The following is a 22956-nucleotide window of genomic DNA, read 5'->3' on the forward strand; positions in this document are numbered from 1 at the left end:
GTATCGAGATTATTATGGCAATTATTAAGACAAATGTGGGTAGTGTAAATATGAGACTCTTGTACATGTTTTGTGGTTGTCTGAGGTGACCCATAGTTTAAAGAAAAATATGTAATGTATCAGATTGAAGAAATTACAGATACACAGCTTCCACTAGGTCATTTCCCCCTACGCCCTATTTGGGGCTATTATTAACAAGACATATGAATAACTGGGACTTAATGATTCCTTTAGGGCTTGAACATGCACAGTGGTGAACATTCTAGTCCCAATCCAGCATAGCACTTAAGCACCTACTTAACTTCAAGCACAATAGTCTAATTGAAGTCAATGGGGAGCTATCCACATGTTTAAAGTTTTGCTGCATTAGAATGTTCAATATCTTGAAGAGCAAGATCAAGCCTTTATTGAAGGAGGCATGTGGTGTCATAGCAAGCATGTGAGAAAGTTTGCACAGCAGCAGCTGTCTGTACAATGCCTGGCTTTAATAAATGTTATTAGTCTTTTTTTTTTCCCATGAAAATCAAATTGGCCCAATCACTAATCACTTAAAAACAAATACTACTGCAATATGGAATGACTTTCAAGTCTTCTCAGGGTGATCAGTAGGAATGAATGTTAGCCCTACCTGTCTTTTGTTGATATCACTAGGTACACTGAGTCCTACTAACATCATCACTTTTTTTTTAGCAGTGGGGAAGCTTGGCGTCCAATGTCCAGCTACTTAACTTTCAAGTACTCATACTATAGTCAGAAAACAGATACAAGTCCTATAAGCTTAAAATTCTGAATTTTTTTTTTCTGTTCTGGTATTGCTTATTGTGAAAATATTCAGTTACTGTGTGACCTTCAACTGAACACTAACTGTAGTGACTTTAAATATTGCTTTAAATATTTCACAGGAGCATCAGTAGGAATATACACAAAATGTGAAAATGTAAATATCCTTATTCCATACTTTTCTGAATGAACTGTAACCACCAATAAGAGAAATAACATTTAAGTTATTCAACACCTTGCAGGGAAAGATCAAGCCTTTATTGAAGGATGCATGTGGTGTTATGGCAAACATGTGAGGAAGTTTGCACAGCAGCAGCTGCCTGCACAATGCCTGGCTCTAATAAATGTTATTAGTCTTTATTGAAGGATTCACATGGGGTTATGGCAAATGTGTGATGAAGTTTGCAACAACAGTAGTCAGCAATAAGAGAAATAACATTTAAGTTGTATTTAGAAGATTAAATTTGTACCTAAATATTGTATTGAAATTCTGTAATTACTCCAGTCACACACATTGCATAACATTCCCACTGAAAGTAAACTTGAGTAGGCCATTAAAAGTCTGTAACACTAGTTAAATAGGAAGAAGGTAAAAGAGCTGCCTTGGAAATTGTGTTAAATTTTGAAATACTATTAAATGTAACTGACATGAATAGAACACATTTTGAAATTAGTCCAGTTTGTTTTAGCCAAAATTTATCTGTGACACTGAATGTTTTTAACTCTTTGTAGCACAAGCAAGAAATTAAACAGCAATGCACATTTTAGTGCATATGTAGATATTTCCATGTATAATATTTAATAACTGTGTTTATTCTTTTACTGTGTGTTGTCAACAAATCAAACCTATATCTAAGTTGTTATTGTTCTGGCAGCATGTAGAAAAACTGCTAAAGTTTGTGGCCTTTTCTGAAAGCTATGATACCATGCATTATAAATAGTTTATATAATTTTTGAACATACATTCTGCCTAGTGATGTTATATCTTAAATTGTCTTTTGACAGATGGATTATTTGTGAGTCAGTGAAGTTTGTTATCTTGATAGGTTTGCAGATTTGCCAATAAGTGAATGGAACAAGATCCCTAAAATATATTGCATACTTGACTTTATTTAGTTTATAGAAATATAATTTAGGTAGATTTACAAAGATACATTTTCTGATCAATGGGAATGAAATTTACAAAGATACAATATCTGATCAGGGACTAGTCAATGTCGAAGTCAAATAGACTGTTTTTGTGAGTAAGGATTATGGACGCTAAGTAAGGTTTGCAGGCTCAAATTGAGATTTTCAGATTAGTCAGAATTTACACAATATAGTTTTTCAAAAGTTACTAGTTTGATTTTTCAAAGCTGATTTTGATTTTTGATTTTTCAATTGCTCAAACTGAGCCTCATTAAAAGGACCTGGTTTTCAGGAAATACCAAACACACACTCTCTCTGAAAATCAGAACTGTTCAAGATGTTTCAAATTGGGCACCCAAAATCACTAGTCACTTTTGAAAATCTTGACTATTTCTAATATGTCTAAATCCACTAGACTGCTTTGAAAATCTCTTCCTCAGGCCCTAATACAAGAGCCCTTAAACGAGCAGTATTACAGTAATGTACTACAAATTTTTTAACAAAAACAAAAATTTAACACAAATTTCCCCCCTTTCGCTCATGATAAATCCCGTATGCCAGAGATAAATGTGTTTAAAGACAGGGACTGAATAATGTATTTGTTTTTCTAGTTTTAAACAAAAGTGCTTTTTCATAACTAAAGGGGGAGGCAACACCACCCATCAACTTGTATTGTAAATGTTTAGATTATAAATGGGTTTCCCCCCTCTTACTAGTGGGGTTGCATTTGGATGTGTTTTGAGAAAGGCAGGAAGAATAGAAAGTAAAAAAGAAAGTGTTCTTGGTGTGGTGCTGCCTATAGCCAGTTCTAGGGATGCTGCTTTGTGAGGCTCTGATTGTATTAAAGAATTGTTATTTAAGATAACAGTCTCACCTCCTTCCTCTGGACACCTCTGATGCCACAATATAGCTGAGCAAGCTGGTGCTTGGGGTGGCAGTTTGTTCGAGGCGGCATTCTGCCCAATCCTAGGGCGGCACGCCCGCTTTTTTGTTGTTGTTGTTGTTCCGCTCTGGTCGCCCTGTAGGGGGCGGTGGCGCAGAGAACCAGATCGCCCTGCAGGGCAGTCCTTTTCCTTCCCTCCCTGCCAATTGGAGCGGAGCCCTCGTGGCAGGAGGCGGCGCAGCGGGAGGGGCCACGTGGCAGCGCCCCCGCTGTAGCCCTGGCCGTCCCCTTCTCTCTCTCTTTCGCCCACTCCCTCCCCCACAGCCGGTCCCCCTGCACCCATGCTCCGGCCACGCCACAGGTTTTTTGTTTTGTTTTGTTTTGTTTTGTTTTTCTTGGGGCGGCCAAAAAGCCAGAGCCGGCCCTGTGTATAGGGATTGCAAAATTTACTTGCCACTTAATCTACGAAGATAAACATGAAAGATGAAAGTCATAGTGAGGCATCCACAAGTTAGGTCAAAATGGAATGTCCTATCACCCTCACTTCTACTGTCACCCTCAGCTGTTGGAAAGAGGCAGGTTGTTGGGAATCCTACCAGCGTGCTGTCTCCTGACCCTCCTAGAGACTTGTGATGAAGCAGAGAAACTGCCCACCACAGCATGGGTTAAAGAGAGCCTTTGGGCCCAGCTAGTCCCGCCCTGTTATACTTGCAACCAATGCCAGGTCTGGAGGGGGGGAGAAAAGAAGAGAACCTGGCTTAGTTTGGGGCTGACTGGTGGAGAGACAAGAGCTAGCTGCCACCTTAACTGAGAGGAAGGGTCACTAGCCTGCTAGCCAAGGCAGCCACCTGGGAGTGCGTACTGTTTCCCAAGGGAGACTGTGAAAGAGACATAGGAGCCTCTGGCACCTGAGTGGAGCCCAGAGGCATTGCAGGGTTTGGCTTCACCAACTTGCAGCTGCCCTCAGGGGCGGCTCTTGCTTTTTTGCCGCCCCAAGCATGGCAGGCAGGCCGCCTTTGGTGGCTTGCCTGTGGGAGGTCCCCGGTCCCGCGGATTCGGCGGCATGCCTGCGGGAGGTCCGCTGGTCCCGTGGCTTCAGCGTACCCGCCACCAAATTGCCGCCGAATCTGCGGGACCGGCAGACCTTCTGCAGGCAAGCTGCCGAAGGCTGCCTGACTGCCGCCCTTGCAGAGACTGGCAGGCCGCCCCCCACGGCTTGCTGCCCCAGGCACGCGCTTGGAATGCTGGTGCCTGGAGCCGCCGCTGGCTGCCCTGCCCAAAGGAGCCTGGGACTGTGCCAGGATACCACCCAAGATCCATGACAGGGCACTATGGAAGGCAAGCCCCCCAGTGAACTGGACTAGAAGGGCCATTCCCCAAACTGAAAAGAGGAAATAGTCCAGGGCAGTGGTTTTAGACTCCCTACTGGGAGGGCTCCCCTTGTTCAGGGGTTGATGCACACCGCCGGGTCCTGGGTTGGGAGCTGTTGGAGAGGGAGGGCCTGGGTTTTCCTTCCCCTCCCCTACCTTGAAGACTAAGGCTCCTCAACCAAGAAGAGGGCTGAAAGCCAAGTGCTTCAACCACTAGGCTGACTGGCCCTCCAAAACCCCCATTTTAGTAATCCATCTTCTGTTTAAATCTATGATTAGTAGATATATGGGGAAAAGTGGAACCTCAATCCCCTTATCTGCTGGGAATTTTCTGTTTCTTCTCCTTCGCCAGAGCCTCCTGTCTGTGACAAGGTGGAAGAAGGAAAAAGGTATTCAGGGTTGCTAGGTTTCATGATTTTATTGCGACTCTTGTGACTTTTTGCAACTGTCAAAGTGCCAGTTGCTGGAATCATAAGATTGAATGAGAGTCTGTTTTCCCTTTTTTTTTTTTAAAGTACATTTCTAGCCCTCATGAATGCAAAGGAAAGCTTGAAAACGTAAGCAAGACTCAAAAGTCAGAAGGTAAATAAAAAGTACATGAGATTTTTTAAAAAAAATCTCATGATTTTGGGAGGCCAGACTCATGTTTTTTTGAATATCTGCTTCTCTCCTCCAACTTTACAGCCTCCATTTTTTGAGTCCTCCTTCCTTGTGACTAATGCTAGTGGATGCCTCTGCTATTGCAACAATATTGAACTGACTTGATTCTTGAGATTTTCACTGCCGCACACAGAATTCTGAATAGCAGCAGTGAAATGGACAATTCACTCTGTTATTGTTTCTGCTTAGTAATGTTATGAGCCGTAGCAAAGGCAATGGAACTGTCTGCTGTAGATTCAGTAAGACAACACCGGACTGATTTACATTTGTTTCACACTTACAAGGTCATCTTCTCAACCATAAATGCAAAGACATATTTTAAAAGTGATAACTTAAATTCTGCAGAAATTAATGGCTTAGTCTGCCTTCCCTTCCTACTGCTGCGCACCATGCAAAGCTTCCCCCTTTCCACTGCTGGAGAGTGGCTTTTTAATTACTTGATTGAATATTATTTTGTTTTCTGTAGAGGGAAGGGGTGAAATGAGAGGTTTTATAAAGGATTAGGGGTATCCTCTCCTAGAGATTCTTTTTAATTATACTTGGCACAATCTGAGATCTCCAGAGGTAAAAACTGACTTTTCAGATTCATTTTTGTAAACTCCAGAGTTAAGGAATCTCTGTCATGGATTCTTTAGCATTATGTAGTGGGCAATGGACTCCATCAAAGTCAGCAAATTATGCTCCTCCCTTTCAGTCAACAGAATTTTAACAAGGGGCTTTCAAATGTCCCAGAAAGCCCCTGCCAACACATACTTTTTAAACACTTGATTAAAAAAAAAAAGACCTTGATTGAATCAATTTGTTATTTTTATATGCGCTCTTTTATTGAGGTTGAATGCTTTTTAAAAATACAGAGGAAATGCTCAGTATGAGGCAGTACTGCAGCCAGTGGACTAAAAAAATTGAGTATTTATAGTAATTTAAATGTATAGCAAAGGAGCCTAGCATAGGTGCTTTTAAAATATAAGCTAGATCTCAAATTAGTGCACATCACCCACTTAAAATATTTTAGCATGATATAAGGAAAGAGGGAATTAAGACAAAAGTATTCAGCATTAAATTGACTTCTCTCAAGGTGAACATGAACATTTATTAGCTACTCTTACAATAACAAATTACCACTATTTTAGCCTGAGGAAGAAACGTCTAAACTCATCTAAAACACACGTACCTGCAGCTTGGCTCTGCAGTCTCTTCCAACTAACAATACTAAAAAAAATAAAATAAAAATTAAATTTTCAAGGGCAATAACAATACACCTTATGTAATAAATTCTATGTACCAAACAACTACACATAACGCAGCAATATTTACAACTGTTTTTTTTAATGATGTAACGTATATAAAAATTTAAAGGCTCTCTGTTCACGTATCAGTTTCTTTGTTTGCAATTATTTCCTCTCCCTCCCCACAAAACAAATGCCTCTCTGTCCTAAGCAGGAGTTTGGATTTTTTACCCCCTAATCAAGAAGATGATCAGCACCAGGAGCCAAGCAGAGCCCATGGGCATATTTTTCCCCCCACTGAGGGGGAGCCAAGCTCAAGGAGTCCAATGGAGCCAATCTTATTTTGAACACCAGCACAATCTACTGTGAGCAGCATCTCATTTTCATGATTCGCATGTGCGGAGCTTGAAAAAGAACTCCCACCTTTTCCCCCCAATTCCACTCATGAGCAGAGCACTTAAGCACATGATAAATACACTAACGCCAAACAAATAAACTAAAAGTTAAGAAAACACTTAAGTGCTTTTCTGAACAGCGATCTTAATAACTGACTGTACAGGGAAAACAACAAACTGGCTACCCAAATTGCTGTCAAATGCAAAAAGTAACTCTGAAAAATTTTTCAGCTATATTAATCTTAGGTGCCATTTATAACTATAATTGGAAAAACATTTTTAGACATATGAATGTTCATGTTAAGTGTTTTTAATGTTGTAGACTGAAGAGCTCTGTGTACCTCAAAAGGTTCTCTCTTTCACCAACAGAGGTTGGTTCAATAAAAGATATTACCTAACTCACCTTGTTGCTGATTATCCTAGTTATTAAAGTGCTCTTTTCCTTTTTGGTCCATTTCTGATTATGTCTTTTAACTTCCTTTTCCAAAACTTTGTCAGGCTGACTAGTGGCTTACCTCACATTTCAAAATTTGACCTCACACTGGATTTAACACATTTGGTTAACTGTTAAGCAGATTAGTTTAAAGTCATTAACAGCTCCCAACAGGTAACTGAAATGTGAATTACTTATTCATAGTACTGTACTGCAGTTGCAGATTCAGTTTAGATTACCTGCATGTTAATTGACTTTGTAAGTGTAGCTCAAGTGTATTTCCCTAATCTATTATCTTTATAATCTAATAGATCCCATTAATTTCAAATTCCATTAGTAGTGGCAGAGTCATTAAAATTCACAAAATGGAAAACGTTAGAAAGCCAATGGCATGCCCACTTATGGGTGGTAATCTGTCAAAGTCACTGGGAGCCATGATCCTGTAGCAGAGGGCTGAATTTTCCTCGAAATTGTCAGAAAAAGAAATTCTATTAAGATCCATTTCATTCTTCTGACAGTGTTTAATAAAAGGTATTATTCTATTTATTATAAGTATTTCTATAGCACCCATTATGTTAGCATCTACAAGCTTTAATTATTGTTTAGGATTGACAATGTGTGTGGTGCTTAATGGGTGAAAACTTGGTTTTCTAGTAAGACTCATCACTTGTTTAGATTTACATGTCTTCATTTATACAAGTGTTTAAGATTTCTGAAAATCTTATACATAATTGTTTTTATTTGGCAGGGTAACTCCATCATCTGAAAATCCGAATGGTGCTACGTGTAGTGTGAGTCAAGGAAAACCTTCTTTAAGAAGAATAAAAGGGAGAATACATAGAAGCAAAAGTCTTGATAGCATTGATTTCTGTGAGTTCAATGTAAGTATATATATCCATTGCATTTATCCTAGCTGAAGTTTCTGAGAACCCATGCTATCAACGAGGAGGATGGTTAAGGTTTGTTCTTTTTTGGTTTAATAGATTTGACATATTTGTCAAAATTCAACAGGTTATTATATTAAAACTTAGGGATGGTACAAGCCAAACCCTGTGCTGGAGGGTTTTAGCAGCATGGATATTGCTCGTATAATTAGTGATCAACAATTACATTTGATTTTTTTGATAAATCATAAGTATTACAAATTAAAATGTCAAATTTTATCATTCTTTCCCAAAAGATTAGACATGTGTGGAAGTGGAGGCAAAGTAATGTTGGCACACATACATCTACATGATTATTATCATATTTCCAAACAGGCAGAAATGCAAGCTGTTTTAGGATTGCATTTTTATATTTAGAGTTCGGAAGTTGTACTCATAAGAAAAGCATATGATTTCAACAGAAGTTACTTAATAGTGTCCATAGTGTATGAATACTATGTAGTTCTAGAGAAAAAAATATTTTTAAAATGTGTACATGTGTGTATAACATCTAATATAGAAAGAGAGCAGATAACTTCTATTTTAATCAAGTGGTACTGTTATACTATTTGGTTCTTGTCTGGAGTATTAGATCTTCTGTTTGTGGAAATATAGCTTCAGCAAATTTAATATCTTTGTGGTTTTAATAGACTTGAGTATGTGATGTTGAAAGGGATATCGGAAATGAGTGAGCTTTTTGTTTTTTTTCATGCATGTATATTGATAAAGTATTGGAGTATTTCTGAATGCTCTTCAGTGAAGTGTAGCTCATAAATGTATGTATTTTAGGGAAGCCTTTTGAAAAGAGATGGCTCTTGCATTTTGCTTTGGAGATGTTATGATCTCTGGTCAGCCTGATTTCCAGATAGCATAACAAATTCTGCACTTTCGGGGAAGGGGGTCTTCTGGACTCATTAGTGCTCCTGGACTTGCAGATAAGTGTCAATATGTTTTCTTCCAACTTCAGCTAGCAGAAGATTAGTTTCTCATCTGAAAAGAATGGCAAACACTGATCTTGTGACACTAGACTCGTGCTACCTCCACGTTAAGCTACTGCAGTTACAAAGTTGGGTTTGATCTATAAAGCCCTAAATGGTTTTGTTCAGGCTAGAACTCTTTTTCTGTTTGTGATGCTGCTGTTGTGACTAGCCATAATAGTTGAGTTAACAGCTACCTGGTAATGACTTGCTGATGGCAAAGTGTTTCCTTTTGAGAGGTCCTTGACTTTGGAGCTCACTTACTCTTGCCACACTTTGTGGTGTAATAGATCCTGGATTTGTAACTTTCAGGATATCCTGCGATTTCAATTAAACTAAATCAATTAATTTAAATTCTTGGTCACTTGCTGGAATAGTGGAACTGGAGGTGAAAGGGAATCTTGGACTTTACTCTTACATGGTCCTTGAGTCCATAACTGGCTAAATTCTTAATGCAGGATATTTAGTAGCAAAATTAGTTAAATATTTATCTACACAGTAGTTTTTAATTTACAGGTCTCAATTTATGTCCTCCTTTTTGAAGATTTTTATTTAAGTTGGCCTCCGCCCCGAGGGACACGTAGGAAGAAGTTTATTACACACTCTCTTGTATGCTCTGTCATCCTACCAAAAAAACTTTGGAAAGGGGAACTCATTTACTATACATTGGCTATCCTGCCACAAGCAACTCTACAGCATCTTACTGCAGAGCTTCACTTTTTCCACACTTGCTTTCTTAGCCTCCCTTCAGGGCAGGTCTTCCCAGTGAGCTGCCACTGCCCATAGCCTCCTGAGGCTAATATGGTCCATGAAGATGTACAGCTTTTCTTCTAGATCAAGCTCATTATACGTAAATGCCTCTATGTACATACATTTTTTAAGTAATACTAAAATAAAATGCATCTATTTTAATACTACATTAAATTTCAGTTGCTCCTGAAATGAATTATGAGTTAATGCAAATTAATAGGCTAATAATATAGGTTTCACAGCTGCATAAGTATGTGTGCATATGAGTTATTTACTTGTGTTTTATAGGAATATTTTAAACAGAAATAAAGAAAGCATAGTGTAAAAGTAAACAGAATGCACATTTACAAAACTCAAATTATCTCATTATGTCTACATATTAATAATTGTGACCTAGTATGAAAGATTACTAGGTATTGTGAGGTCCTGTTAGAGAATGATACCACTAGAAATACGCACAAAGATGAGCTCAGAATTTTACTCTGTATTTCCTTGCTGCTGTGGACTAAGAATCTTACTTACATATTAAAATTTTGCACAGGGATTTGAGATTCTCATGGTCTTTAAATGTAATAGAAAAATAAAGTACAGAGAAAAATGTCTGAGTGATGCTGCTAATGTATAAGCCTTCTAACCCTACTCTAGTGACATGTTGACATTAGCTGTGAAAAGTATAGTTTAAAATGCAAATATTCTTTTTCTCCTCTAAAAGCACTTGATTTCCCTCTCCAGTTATATAGATAGCTCTCTTTTTAGCAGCAGTCTGAGAGACTGTCACAGAGTCTAAGCTTGAAGAGAAAAGATGGACTAGAAAAGAAAAATGCTTTTATATGGGGGAAGAGGAAGACTGTTCAAAACTCATTCTTCATAACTGTTGTGCTTATAATATATCCAGATTATGCAGAACAAAGATGAAAAGCTATATAACAAAAGTAACTGTTATATATGCTGATACCGTCTAAGAGGTCATTTACATTAATTACTGAGTTTGTTAGATGCTTGCATCATCATACAAGGAAGAAGGACACACATCAGTAATGCTGATGGTGAAAAAAGTTTCAAAGTGAAATAAGTAGTATTTCTGATAGGAAATAACTTCATAGAAATCCAAAAAGCCTTTTTGAAAATGTTCTGCTCCCCATCCCTGAGAATACTCTTACAATTCCCAAGAAGATCCTATATGATTGTTTAATCAGTCTCATCTAATGATTGTTAAATGCTTTGAAGGGATAAAGCCCCCTCTTCTACAGGCATGAAGAGCTGTGCCCACAGTAGAACTGCACTGGTTCTGAGGTACAGGGGAGAGTTTACTGGGATCCCATGCCAGGAATGTGCATCCAGCTGCATAGGGACATTTTCCTAGCTACTGCATAAAGGAATGGTGGTGGGATTGGGGTAGGCTGATATATATGTATAATCATAGATTTCTCCCCTGTCCCTCAGAGGGGAGTTCAGGGAACAAGCGAAGTGGAGGCTAATGCAGTCATGAAGCTGCACTAGTGGCTAAATAGTAACTTTGCTCCTGTTTCTTGATCGGGGAGCCCTGTATCTCTGTAGAGGGTGATCTGAAAGGAACAGGAGCTGTCAAGATTTTGCTTTAGCTTCGCTGACAAAGGCCTGTCTTTGGGGTGCTAATGGTCCTGAGTTCTAGCCATGGTTCTACAGGTAGGTGGCGTATTGGTGACTAATATGAGGTCTTTATGTGTGTAGGCCATAGTCACGACAGGTTGGCAGCTTGTTGTTGTATGAGATTACCATAAAACCCAGATGGTTGAGGAAAGCTTTGTCAAACTGAATGGCTGCCCCAGAAATTAGTGTTTGTGTCTATGTTGCCATCCGTAGCTGGTCCACAAATGGTGAAAATCTGAGTACTATTAATTCCAGATAACAGAAATTCTCCTCTTTGAACTGGGTGGAAGAAGTCTGTGGTTTCTGGAAGCCTGGGCCCTGTGTTTTCTTTCTAGTGATATCTATGGTGTCTGTATGTGAGCAGCAAGTGGATTGTGATAGCTAGTCATGCCTCATCTCAGTCTGGCAGAGGCAGCAAACAGGATAATGAAACAGGGCAAGAGTTTTGTAGACCTCGGATATAGGGCTAAAGAAAGCAACTCCTGTAAAGGACAGAATCCATCTGCAGCTTCTCATATCCCTTTCCTTTTTTGTATCCCTTCCCAGCACTGCTGCCCTCAGCCTATCCAGGTTAGCCCCCACCCTCCAGATCTTCTCTAGAAGATATTGTGCTTCTCTGGATGATAGACACCCTTGCAATGTACAGCTTCAATGGCACATCTCAGAGTACAAATCCTGTGCTGCATGTCTCTAGCTGGGCATCTACCTGCATCTTAGAAATGTTACAGATGTGCAAAACAACAGAATTGTGAAGGCAAAATAATTTTTTTCAGACCTTTCCACTCCACTCTCAAAACTGCAGGCTGGTTTCATTCTGAAAAGGGCAAGAATTTCAAGTGTCAGATGTGCATAGGGAAGGAAAATTAATTGAAACCTTTCCTCTTCACAGTAAATTAGGGGAAACCCTTGATAATTCTGTTGAAGTCTTTGGATCAAGGTCAACTTGATAGAGCATATCATTCTTTAGTTCAAAATGGGGAAATTGGGCAGCTTGGGCCTCCTGGGTAGCCTTTCCATCTATCACTGCTGTCCAGGCATATGACTCACTCAATGTGGGCCCACGTATGTGATCATAGATCTGGATTAAATGGGCTAAGTCTATGTCAGGAGGATGAACCTCCAGGAGAGGGTCCCCAGATCTGAAGGAACTTCTCCCACTTCTGATTGGGAGTCATCCATCTGCTGAGATGGTTCCCCTAGTTCAGTCTCCCTGGCCAAATGGGTCTGTAACCAGGCCCTCCCTTCTCAGTGTTGCCTTCGAAATTTACTAATCCTCTGGATTTGGGCAGATTCCTCCAAAAGGTCAGATTTTAGTACTAGAAATATTGTATCTAGCTGTTGGGGTATTGTTTCATCTGGAGTAGGAGGACCTGATTGGGGGAGGAGCAAGCAGGGGGAACTGTTGCCAGTTTCTCCCAATTATAACCTTCCAGGGAAGGTGTTCTGTCATGTCAACGTGAATTTTTGCTTTATGCTCACCCACCTTCAGTTGTACCCAAGCTGTGGGGTAGGAGTGGACATTCCCATGCACATATGTCACCTTGAAGGGACAGTCATATAGGAGGTTGCTAAGGCTGAGCGGGGACTCTCAAACCAGGGTTTGGGAGTACCCTGAGTCTACCAGCTGGGCTTGGTATACCCTCTGCCAGTGACTTGGGTCACATAGGCCTTATACTGCTGGTTGAGCCTGGGCTCAGAGCTGCTACATGTTTCTGTGACCCCACAGTCAAAGAAAATCACATTCCATGATGGGACAGGACCAGCTGAAGTGTCCTGGCCTCCCACAGCAAAAGCATACCAACAGGACTCTAATAGGGTCTGGCTGACTATCTCTTTGGGGCTTCTGGGGTGCAGCTCTAGGATGGGAGGGCAGGCATCCATCAAGACTAAGGCTATGATTTAGTAGCCGGTATTTTTAGTAATTAAGTCATGGACAGGTCATTGGCAATAAACAATAATTCATGGCCTGTGACTTGTCCATGCCTTTTACTCAAAAAATACCTGTGATTAAATCTAGGGGTGGGAGGGCGCTGGAGAGTCAGGGGACCCTGCTTGGGGGGACTGCTTGGGGCTAGTGGCACCAGCTGCCCAGGGCCATGGACCACAGCTGCTCTGGCCAGGGACTGCTGCTGGGGGCCGCCGGAGCAGCAGCTGCTATGGTTGTCCCCGGGCCACTCCAGCAGCAGCTGGTGTGGCTGTCCTGGTGGCCACCTGAGCAGCTGGCCCTGGAACCAGCTGCTTAGGCGGCTGTGGGGTCAGCCACCCTGGCCCCTGCAGAAGTCATGGAGGCCTCATCATGACAGATACGGAGCTCTAATGATGAGCAGTGCTCCGCGCCTGAATCCAGAGGGACTTTCCTCCTGAGTCGGTTTGGGTGCCCTCTTTGGCAATGGCTAGGGTCCTCTGAACCCTGGGCCTGCCAGTTGTCAGACCTTGGCGGGGTATTTTTGTCAGATTAGGTAGTGAGCAAGTAAGTCAGGGCTTATGCCACCAAGTCCAAGTTTGAATTTACATTGGCAATGTGTCTCGGTACTGCTGCAAGACTATCGCATCTATGAGTTCCACAGTCGTGCGGACCGCAGGGCATAGCCATCGGGTGGCCCAGTTTCAAGGCATAGGGCTATGGCCCAGGGGCAAGCCCCTGAGGCAAAAAGCTCTGAGCAGAACCTTCACCAGTAGGTTTCTGGGAACCCAGGTGGTCGAGTAACTCACCACTTCGTCTTCTAGAGCCCAGTAAGCCACCTGAGCTTCCCCGGACAGGACCGGGGCCAGGTGTGTGGCCCAGGTGTCTTTATCCCAAGTAGCAGTTGTGTCTACCTGCTCAAAGGTGACTAAGTAGGCCTCTGGATCATGATGTGGCCCCAGTTTGGCCAGTGGTATCCCAGACCCAGAGTTCAACTGGTTTGAGGAGCCTGAGCTAGTTAGTCGCTGCAACAATGCCTCCTGGAATTGCTGCTCCTGGTGTTGCTTGAGCTGAAGCACCTCCAGGAGTGCAGCCTGCTGTTGTTGAGCAGCCCGCTGCACTTCATGCTGTGCTTCAACTAGTGCCCTGTGGGTTTCAATAAAGCTGTGCTGATGCTGGGCAAGCAGACTTACCAATGCCTCCATTCTCGCCTTGTTTCAAGGGTCAATCCCAAATCCCCGCTTAGTGTAACAGGGCACACTCAACTCTCACAAATACCCCTCCCTTGGCTGAGTGTGTGTGCCTGCACACTCTCTCTCTCGGCCTTCTGGCCAAGTCACACACTGTCAGAGAAAATCAAAAGGTTTTCTGGGGTTCAAGTCCAAAAGGGTTTTTTCTCATTGCCATCTGTAACATCTCCCTCAAGTTGTCCCTTCTCCAGGATAGAGCAGTGCCCCAGGACTCCCTCCCCAGAGATAGTATCTTTACCCTCTTAGGGCCTTTCTGGCCACAGCTCTCCAGCTGGGCCACGGCAGTTCAGCTCTCCCTCTGGGGTACCTCAATGTCCAGGCCACTTCCCCCAGTGGCAATGGGAGTGGGAGGGGGACCCAGGTCCACCCACTACTCCAGGTCCCAGCCCAGGGACCCTGTAGATAGCATCTGTCCGCTGTGTCCCTTTAGCTAAGTAGCATCATACTACTCTAATTCCCTGGGCTACTTCCCCATGCTCTCTTCACCCTTCCTAAGGGGCTTGTCTTGATGGAGTCCCAGCAACCAGCTTAGGCTCCTGCTCACTCTCCTTGGCTTCTGGCAGCGCAGCACAGTGCTACCCTGCCCTGCAGCTCCCTCAGCCAGCCACACACCATCCACACTCCTCCAGCTCCAGCAAGAAACTGATCTTACTCTGGCCCTGCAGCTCTTCTTATAGTGACCTGCTGGGCCCTGATTGGCTGTGTCCCACTCAGCCACTCTAGGGATCTTGGAGGACTCTCTCCACTGCCCTTTTCTGGGGCAGAGTGTGTCAGGGCCACAAACCCTCCAGCAGGGGGCCTCAGAGGGTCTGGTATGCTCCATCACAAAGCTGTATAAAAAGAATATAAATATACTGTATTAAAACTTTACATTGTTTCCTTTTGCCATATTTTTGCATTTTAAAAATTATGGTAAGTTAATAATCAATTAACATAAGCCAAGTAATAGCATTTGCATTGATTGTATTCAGCAGTTATGTTCTGATTCAGATATACCAACATATCTGTTACATAACGGGAAAAATGGCTTAAATTTCCAACCGGGCATAAGGGAGTTGGGTGTTCAACTAATGAAAGTCAGGCACCTTTGAAAAATCCTGCTAATACAATTACCTGTTTATAGTGAAAAGTCATATTGAAGAGGATACCTTTTGGATATTTGTTTCACAAACAATTGCCTAAACCTGGAGAGGTCTCTAGAACCTATTGAAGTTCGAGGTCCTCAAGGCCCTGAGATTTGGGGCCATTGCGGACAGAGTCCTGAATCTACTGAAGTCAATAGGAATTCTGCTACTGATATAAGTGATTCTGGATTCTGCACTGTATTGTATGGTTCTTAAGTCATTAGTACTGGAGAGCTAAAGAATTTTTATTGTCATTTGAATACTGACACACTAATGTGCTTTTTTGTGAATGATATAAATGTAAGTGATTTATTTTCAGCACCATCTGTTACTCATCATGAGTCTGATTTAATTAGGAGATTGTGATCTGTTGGTATGTTTATGCTCTGGTTGTTTTATGATTCATGCAATTACAGAAATAAGATTATTGGTAATAGGCAGTATATTTTAATTATACTATTGGCATTAGCCATATTGAAAATCTTGTATGTAGTTGATTACTATTGAATTAATAGAACGTGGGAGCCATGATACATCACCTGGTTAGGGGTTGTGTTATAAGTATTTTAAGAGGCTAAGAAGAAAATGAAAGGTTTTGATTATTTAAGCCTCAAGATCCCAATTCAGCAAATCATTTAAGCATGTGCTTAACTTTAAACACATGCTTAAATCAATTTGCTTAAAGTTAAGATTGTGCTTAAGTGCTCTGAGTAGAGATCTAAATACACTAGGACTGCTTAATTGATTCTTGCATTTTCAATAATGAGTATTATTATTAATAGGTAGTACACATAAATAACGTCATTTGCTCTTTGTAATTCATTGCAAATGCACTCTGAATTGTGTTGTATTTTAAATAATTGTATAATTGATAAATGTTACCGTAAGAAATATTTGTAATCTTACATCAGGTGAATGAGGTGATGTCATGACAACAGAGAATGTTTAGACAGCATCACAATTGAACATGAAGATCACATACAGTTTTCATTATTTTACATTTTAGTTCTCTAGTAAACATTGTGGTTTTGAACGCATTTGCTACGTTGTGGACAATCCACTTTAGGAACAGGAAATCAACAGAGGATGTTGGGGGGGGGGGAGGATTGGGAAGGGAGATTGGGGGTTTTGTCTTTTTTTAAAAATGTAATCAGTGAAATTTCAGCTTATGGACAAAGTACAGTTCCCCTTTTCTCTTTTTTAGTTAGGCTTGGAAGAATTAGATTTTTATTAGTAAATGTTCGTAGGTAAATGCCTATTTCACCATACCTACACAAATTTATAAAAAATAATAATAAACATTTACAGATAGGCAAAGTAAGAAAAATGCTGCTTGAGAACTTCCTTTGATTTAAGGATATTTAATTTGTATATTTTGATGTAATATTGGCAATTTGTGTTTTAACAGTTATAAAGCTTTAACTTTTTTAAATCTCAACATCTGCTGTCATTAAATAACTGTCTGACTCTCCCTATTGTCTGACCCCCCCATAATGTCCCACAACTGTGTAAATTTAAAGTGATAACATTGACAAAATGCTTAAATAAACATTAATATTATTTGTCAACATTATTTAAAAAAATCTAATTCTGCCAAGCCTACTTTTACTGTAAGATCTCACATAGAGAAAATGGAAGAGCTGTGAATTCCTCTTGCTGCTGCCTATGCTGACTATACTACTGTGGTCAAAACCAGAAGATTAACCCAGAATGCTGTGTGTGGGGGTGGATGGATGTCTTATGCTTTGTTGCTGCCTATATTATGAATTTCACTCTCTTTATTATGTGTAGTGATGCTTTGAGGGTTTTTAGGTCTTGCTTCTTATTAACTTCCATAGAAGCATATGATGAGAGCCTTATGTCACTATTCTAATCTCTGTTCAGTTTTTTAAATTTAGGATAAATCACTGAAAAATCACTCCCTTGTTTGAAAATGTTATTATCCCCAAATCATTGCTGTTATTACAGTTGTAAATAAAATCAGCAGTGAAGAAATAAAATAATACAAGCAGCAGACTGTGCTGTTAGCTAGCTCACTGCATAATATGCTGTATGGTTTTCTGGACTTTATTGAAAAACATGAATTTATTGCAATCTTTATTATATTTTTCTGTAGCCAATACTTTTCCTTCTGTTAAAGCTTTGGATAAAATGGCTTGTGGGGTGATACAATTTATTTAGTTTGGTTTAATTTTTAACTAGAATAGTTCAGTTTTTTAGGTACTTTAAGATTATAACTACATCAGGAAAAAATAATTCACTCATGTAAATATCTGGGAAATCATTCAGAATGCATGAATTAGAATATAAATTAAATCCTTTTCAGTCTTTTCCCAGGACTAAGGCATAAGAGGAATGACATTCCTGCAATTATTTTAGTCTTGCCTTTGTATAAGTGGAAGGGAATACTCACTACCCCAGATGGACTACTGTAGATGCCCTTAATTTGTTATTGTTCATGGCAGTGTAGTCATTATGCAGCTGTTTCTGAGAATTAGACCCTCTGTAGTAGCTCATACATGCTTCACAAAATTATAGTACAGTACAGCAAGACATTTGCTGCAAGTGAAATAATTCAGTAGGATAATGTTTTCATCTACTGATATCCAGATTTATTCTGCATCAGTCCCTTATGATAAAGCAGTTTTAATGTACTCTGATTATCTAAGATAACTAAGATGAATCTCTCCCATCTAACTATAATTCTTACCAACTATTAGCACATTTTACATTAAGTGAAATAAAAATATTTTAGAGCTTTTTTTCATATTTGACTAGTCCATTGAATGGAAAAACTGTTTCAAAGACAATATTTATTATTGCTATTATTTAACACATACAATTAGTAGCATTAAATTTCGGGCGGGGGTGGAAATCACTTAATTCTCTTATACTGATATTGCTGGGGCAACTTTGAAATATAAAATATGCTTTGTCTGGCACATCAGTTCTTTCTGCCAGTTTGACTGAAAGGGCAAAATATTACTGACCTCTGTTCCAAGGTATCTCTCTTTCAGCACTGATGGGAAAGAGGAGAATATTTTCAATGTTTTTCACTTCTCCCATGTTGCCTTTTGATTAAAAAGTGATATTTAGATATCGAGGCAGACTGTTAGGTCTCAGACTCCATGCTCACTGTGTGAAACTGAAGTTTAATCTGAGGACGTGAACCACAAGTGAAGAACTAATTTAATTTGCTAAGTTTCAAATTGTGACTGACTTTCTTCCCATTATTATAATCAGAATATCATCACAGTTGTATTAGTGGAAACCCTTCAAATATATTTCTCAGAAATGCCTATGTTCTGTAATGTTAAGTAAAGAGGAACAAATTAAATGTGGCGGTTCCTTGTTTAAAATAAACATTAAGGTTAAGTCCCTGAATAGGTTTAGAATGCCATTTTAAATCTACAGCAGACACTAACTCCTTAATAATGATTACACCACCTATAGGATTTCCATTTCATTTGATTTCGAAATGTACTTTTGAGTAGATACAATTGTACACATTAGAAACTATTCTCGCTGTTCTCATAAGCAACAACCATATTTGAAATTGGAGCTGCAGGGACTCTGTTGGAGTGAATGGAAATATTTCAAATAGTATCTGGCTGATTACTTCAGTGCCATCATGCTGTTTGCATATCTGTGGGTGAGTTGTCAGGTCTCTCCTTACTCATGAAGAAAAATGTCAAAAAAGATCTAGGCCATCATGTATGCTCTCTTTATATTATATAATATCAGATTCCTTTCATGTGATCGTATAGCCTTCTAGCTTACAGTATTCCTTCACTTACAATATTTACATCCTCATCTACACACATTCACTCTCTCTTAAACTGAGACCACAAGCTAAGTGCTGTACAAATACACAAGAAGACATGGATCTTTCTTTGAGGACCTTACACTTTATATTTAGAAATAGAAATTTTTCATTTAGGGCTTTTTTAAAATTTATCACTATTTTACAATGTACTATTGGAATAGCTTTGTTACAAGGGTGTTAATAAGAGCCTGTTGTTAAAATTTCATCACCATTTGAATGCAGGATTGGGGTGATTTCCCTGTCTTTTAAGTCATGCACTCTGCTTCTGGTCACTGCTAAATTACTCTGATAGCAATTACTTAATCCTGGGGCTAATTAAAATACTTTGAAGAGCATTTTTTTTCCTTTGGCGTACACCAGATTGCACCAAATATTTGTGTGTGTGTTTTGTTTTGTTTAGGAGGAGGTTCTAACCTGTTCCTCCACAGAGTCTTCACCCTCACTTCAGATTACACAAATTGAACACTGGGTACAGTCACTATGAGTAGAATTTACCTGTGTGCTAACAACCAGCACAAAGCCTGAGCACTTAAGTTCCATTTTAACCTTATCCTTGGGAGTTTAAGTGGGATTTAATAGGTTTGTAGGCATTGTACATGGATTTTACCCTATATTTTGAAGAACTAAGTATTAACATTTCCAGAGATGTGCCCTTAATATAAATTTGCTAGGTGATGATATGATTGAATGAAAAAATAAATGAATGGACTCCCCAGACATTCATCCCTTTGCTGTGGGAGCACATGCATATGTGGGTGCATGGGGTTTAAGCATAGCCTCAGTGAGAACAGTTTGTGGAAGCCCTCTTTTTTTCAGTCTGAGATTATCAGTCTTTATAAAGTAGCAGAACAGAAAGATAATTAGCCAGCGCCATAAGCTAGAGAAAAATGTGCCTCTCTTTCATTATAACTTGAACTATTTGAATCAAAGGATCAGATTCCTGGTTCTGGTCAAGACTCCTTTGCACCAGTTCAACAACGTAAAGGGGACTTAAAGCTGACCTTAAGATAAAGGGGAATCTTAAAGACACAGGGGATTCTTCTGGTGGCATAAAACTGGGACCACAGGGCTGTGGCTACTCTGATGTATAGTGGGGATTGGGTCATCCCTTGGCTAGCCCCATGATCAAGAGAAACAGAAGATGGAGAGCCACCATTGCTTCCCTGCCTCATGCAGCTGAGGGTCTAGCCTCAAATATTTTAATTCCAGAACAAGGGTCTGTTTATAGCCACTCACAGATCAGCTTGTAAAAAAATGGACACACTTCTCCTTCACTTAAATATAAGCATCTTGAAAACTAGTGCTTTATCTGTTATTCTTCAGTTTCTGTTAGTCTTACTAATCTAGTATTTTTACTTTGAAAAATAAGGTTTCTTGCCCAATGTATAAAGAAATGCAATGCCACAATTTCAGTTTCTTCTGCTCTTGGAAGCAGATTTTTCCCTACACTTTTTATTTGTATTGCGATACTGCTTAGAAGCATAAACCAGGTTGGGACCTTCATGCTACCTGCTGTACAAACATATAGTAAATGCCTATAGGAGTTTATAATTAAATGTGTGTAAATGTATTTTATTTTTTGAGCCAAACCCAAACCTATGTATATCTCATGCCAGAGGCCATAGTTTTAATTTGCCGTGCAGAATGGTTATATTTTTCTTTTACAGGTAGATTACTTTCTTTTCTTCCACCATTGTGTTAAAAAAGATGGACTGTTTTATATATGAGGAAACAATGGCAGGGGCAATTCCTGGTATAGGCTCACAGCCTTGTGTTTAAAAATAGCAAATAAGTGTCAGTGAAAATTATCCAGTGAAAATTCTAGTAGTATGTCTGTCTTAATATTCTATTTGGCATTCACTTCTGAGAACTGTTTTGGCCATACTGGAACCACTCCTTTAGTTCTTGGAAATCAGAACTCATGAGAGATTAATTAAAAGGTTCTTTTAATACTACTTTTTAGTATAGAAACGCATGTGAGTTGTCTACTTGTGAACACTGGCTAGATGTTTCTGTCCCGAAATGTGTCTTACTCAGTGAGTTAATATAAGCCAATCCACAGAAATCTGTTAATTATGTGTGAGTAAAAAAGAAAGAAGCATCTGTAAAATGGTAGTGCATTCAGCCCCAAAGCAAAAGAGAAGAAAAGGAAAATAGAGCTGTTTTGTTTTGTTTTTTAAAAAAAAGACATTTTTGCAGGAAAATAAATTATTTTTCAGTCAAGAAATCTGAACATTTTTTGACTCTCTAGAGAAGATGAATGTGTGTCAAACTGCAGCATTTCACATGGTCCCCTGGTCAACACTCAGCAGTGTTAATGAACTTTGGAAAAAATGCATTGAGCCCTTCTTAGGCAAGGGTAGGTTGTGCAGCATGGGGAATTTGGAGTTGGTGGATAGAAAAATGGAGTTGGGTCTTAAATTATTCCCATCCACCCAAGTGGGGGGAGGGATAGCTCAGGGGTTTGATCATTGGCCTGCTAAAAACCCAGGGTTGAGAGTTCAATCCTTGAGGGGGCCACTTAGGGATCTGGGGAAAAATCAGTACTTGGTCCTGCTAGTGAAGGCAGGGGGCTGGACTCGATGACCTTTCAAGGTCCCTTCCAATTCTAGGAGATGGGATATCTCCATTTAAAAAAAAAAAAAAAAAAAAAGTGAAAGAAATTAGTGTAATAAATTATGTGAAAAGATTTACCTGCTATTTCCTTTGCTAAGTGTTTTCTGGGCTTTTTAGTGGACAATCAGTCTTCCCCAAGTTGTGGCATTATACGATCTCTATTTACTGATATTCTGACCCAGCAACCCCTATATCAGGCTGGCAGCTCAGCAGAGAGTCCTTTTTGGAGATTTTTAACCTTCTTCCAAAAATCAAAGAAACATACATAGGTTTTTTTGGAAACCATGCTGACAGAATTTCTACAAATGGTGAAGTCTGATACAATTTATATTTGATAAGCCCAAAGAGGTATTTAATCAAAGAACACGAGAGAAAACATGGAAAGCAAAATGGCTAGATCTTGAAATGCAATATTAGTCCTCATGAAAAAGACCTTTGAGGCTAGTTCCTTAAAGTATAAAAAGGAAATATTAATCAAAATATTCCATAAGATGAATGGTACTAGTTACTCTGATGGAGATATGATACTCTAGCTAAATGACTATCAAATACCCTCAAAATGGGATTCTTCCTTTCTGCTCTCATGGGGCTGGATTATATTTATTTCAACACACTGCTGAAGACTTTCTCCACTGTCCCATAAGTAGGGGGAGATAAGATAGGATGAGGTCCTAATTAACTACACAGTACCTCTTTAAACCTCATCAGGTATATTGAAGGTTGGCTGATACAATCCAACTACCCAGGCACATATATAGGCCTGGTCTGTGCCACAAAGTTTTATTGATAAAACTTGCCTTCAATCAGCGCAGCCTGACATATGTCCATACTGTTTTGAGTCCTGCCAACAATATCCTGAACTTCTGCTAGTCAAATTAAACCACCTCCCCAAGCAACATAAGTATTCTGCTGGCACTCTTCCAATGCTGTCGTGCTTGTGTGGATAATGTTTTACCTATATCAGTACAAACAGTCCTCCAGCAACAATCCTGTAATGCCACTACACCCACAACATTGATTGCTCTGATTGAATTTTTGAACTATACTGCCCAGTGGTCACAGTGAATGGAAGTCCACCCACCT

The 22956-nt window shown here is 39.8% G+C and overlaps 1 protein-coding gene across 1 annotated transcript in view; it reads left to right on the forward strand.

The window, feature by feature from the left end:
• Positions 1 to 22956, forward strand: part of LOC128844460 (uncharacterized) — an 88709-nt gene that overhangs the window by 54331 nt on the left and 11422 nt on the right. The window contains exon 3 of the mRNA XM_054042214.1: positions 7624 to 7756. Within this exon, the coding sequence (XP_053898189.1) occupies positions 7624 to 7756 (133 nt within the window). The remainder of the gene's footprint in view (positions 1 to 7623; positions 7757 to 22956) is intronic.

The sequence above is a fragment of the Malaclemys terrapin genome, chromosome 10 (assembly GCF_027887155.1).
Source record: "Malaclemys terrapin pileata isolate rMalTer1 chromosome 10, rMalTer1.hap1, whole genome shotgun sequence".
Taxonomy (NCBI): Eukaryota; Metazoa; Chordata; order Testudines; family Emydidae; genus Malaclemys; species Malaclemys terrapin.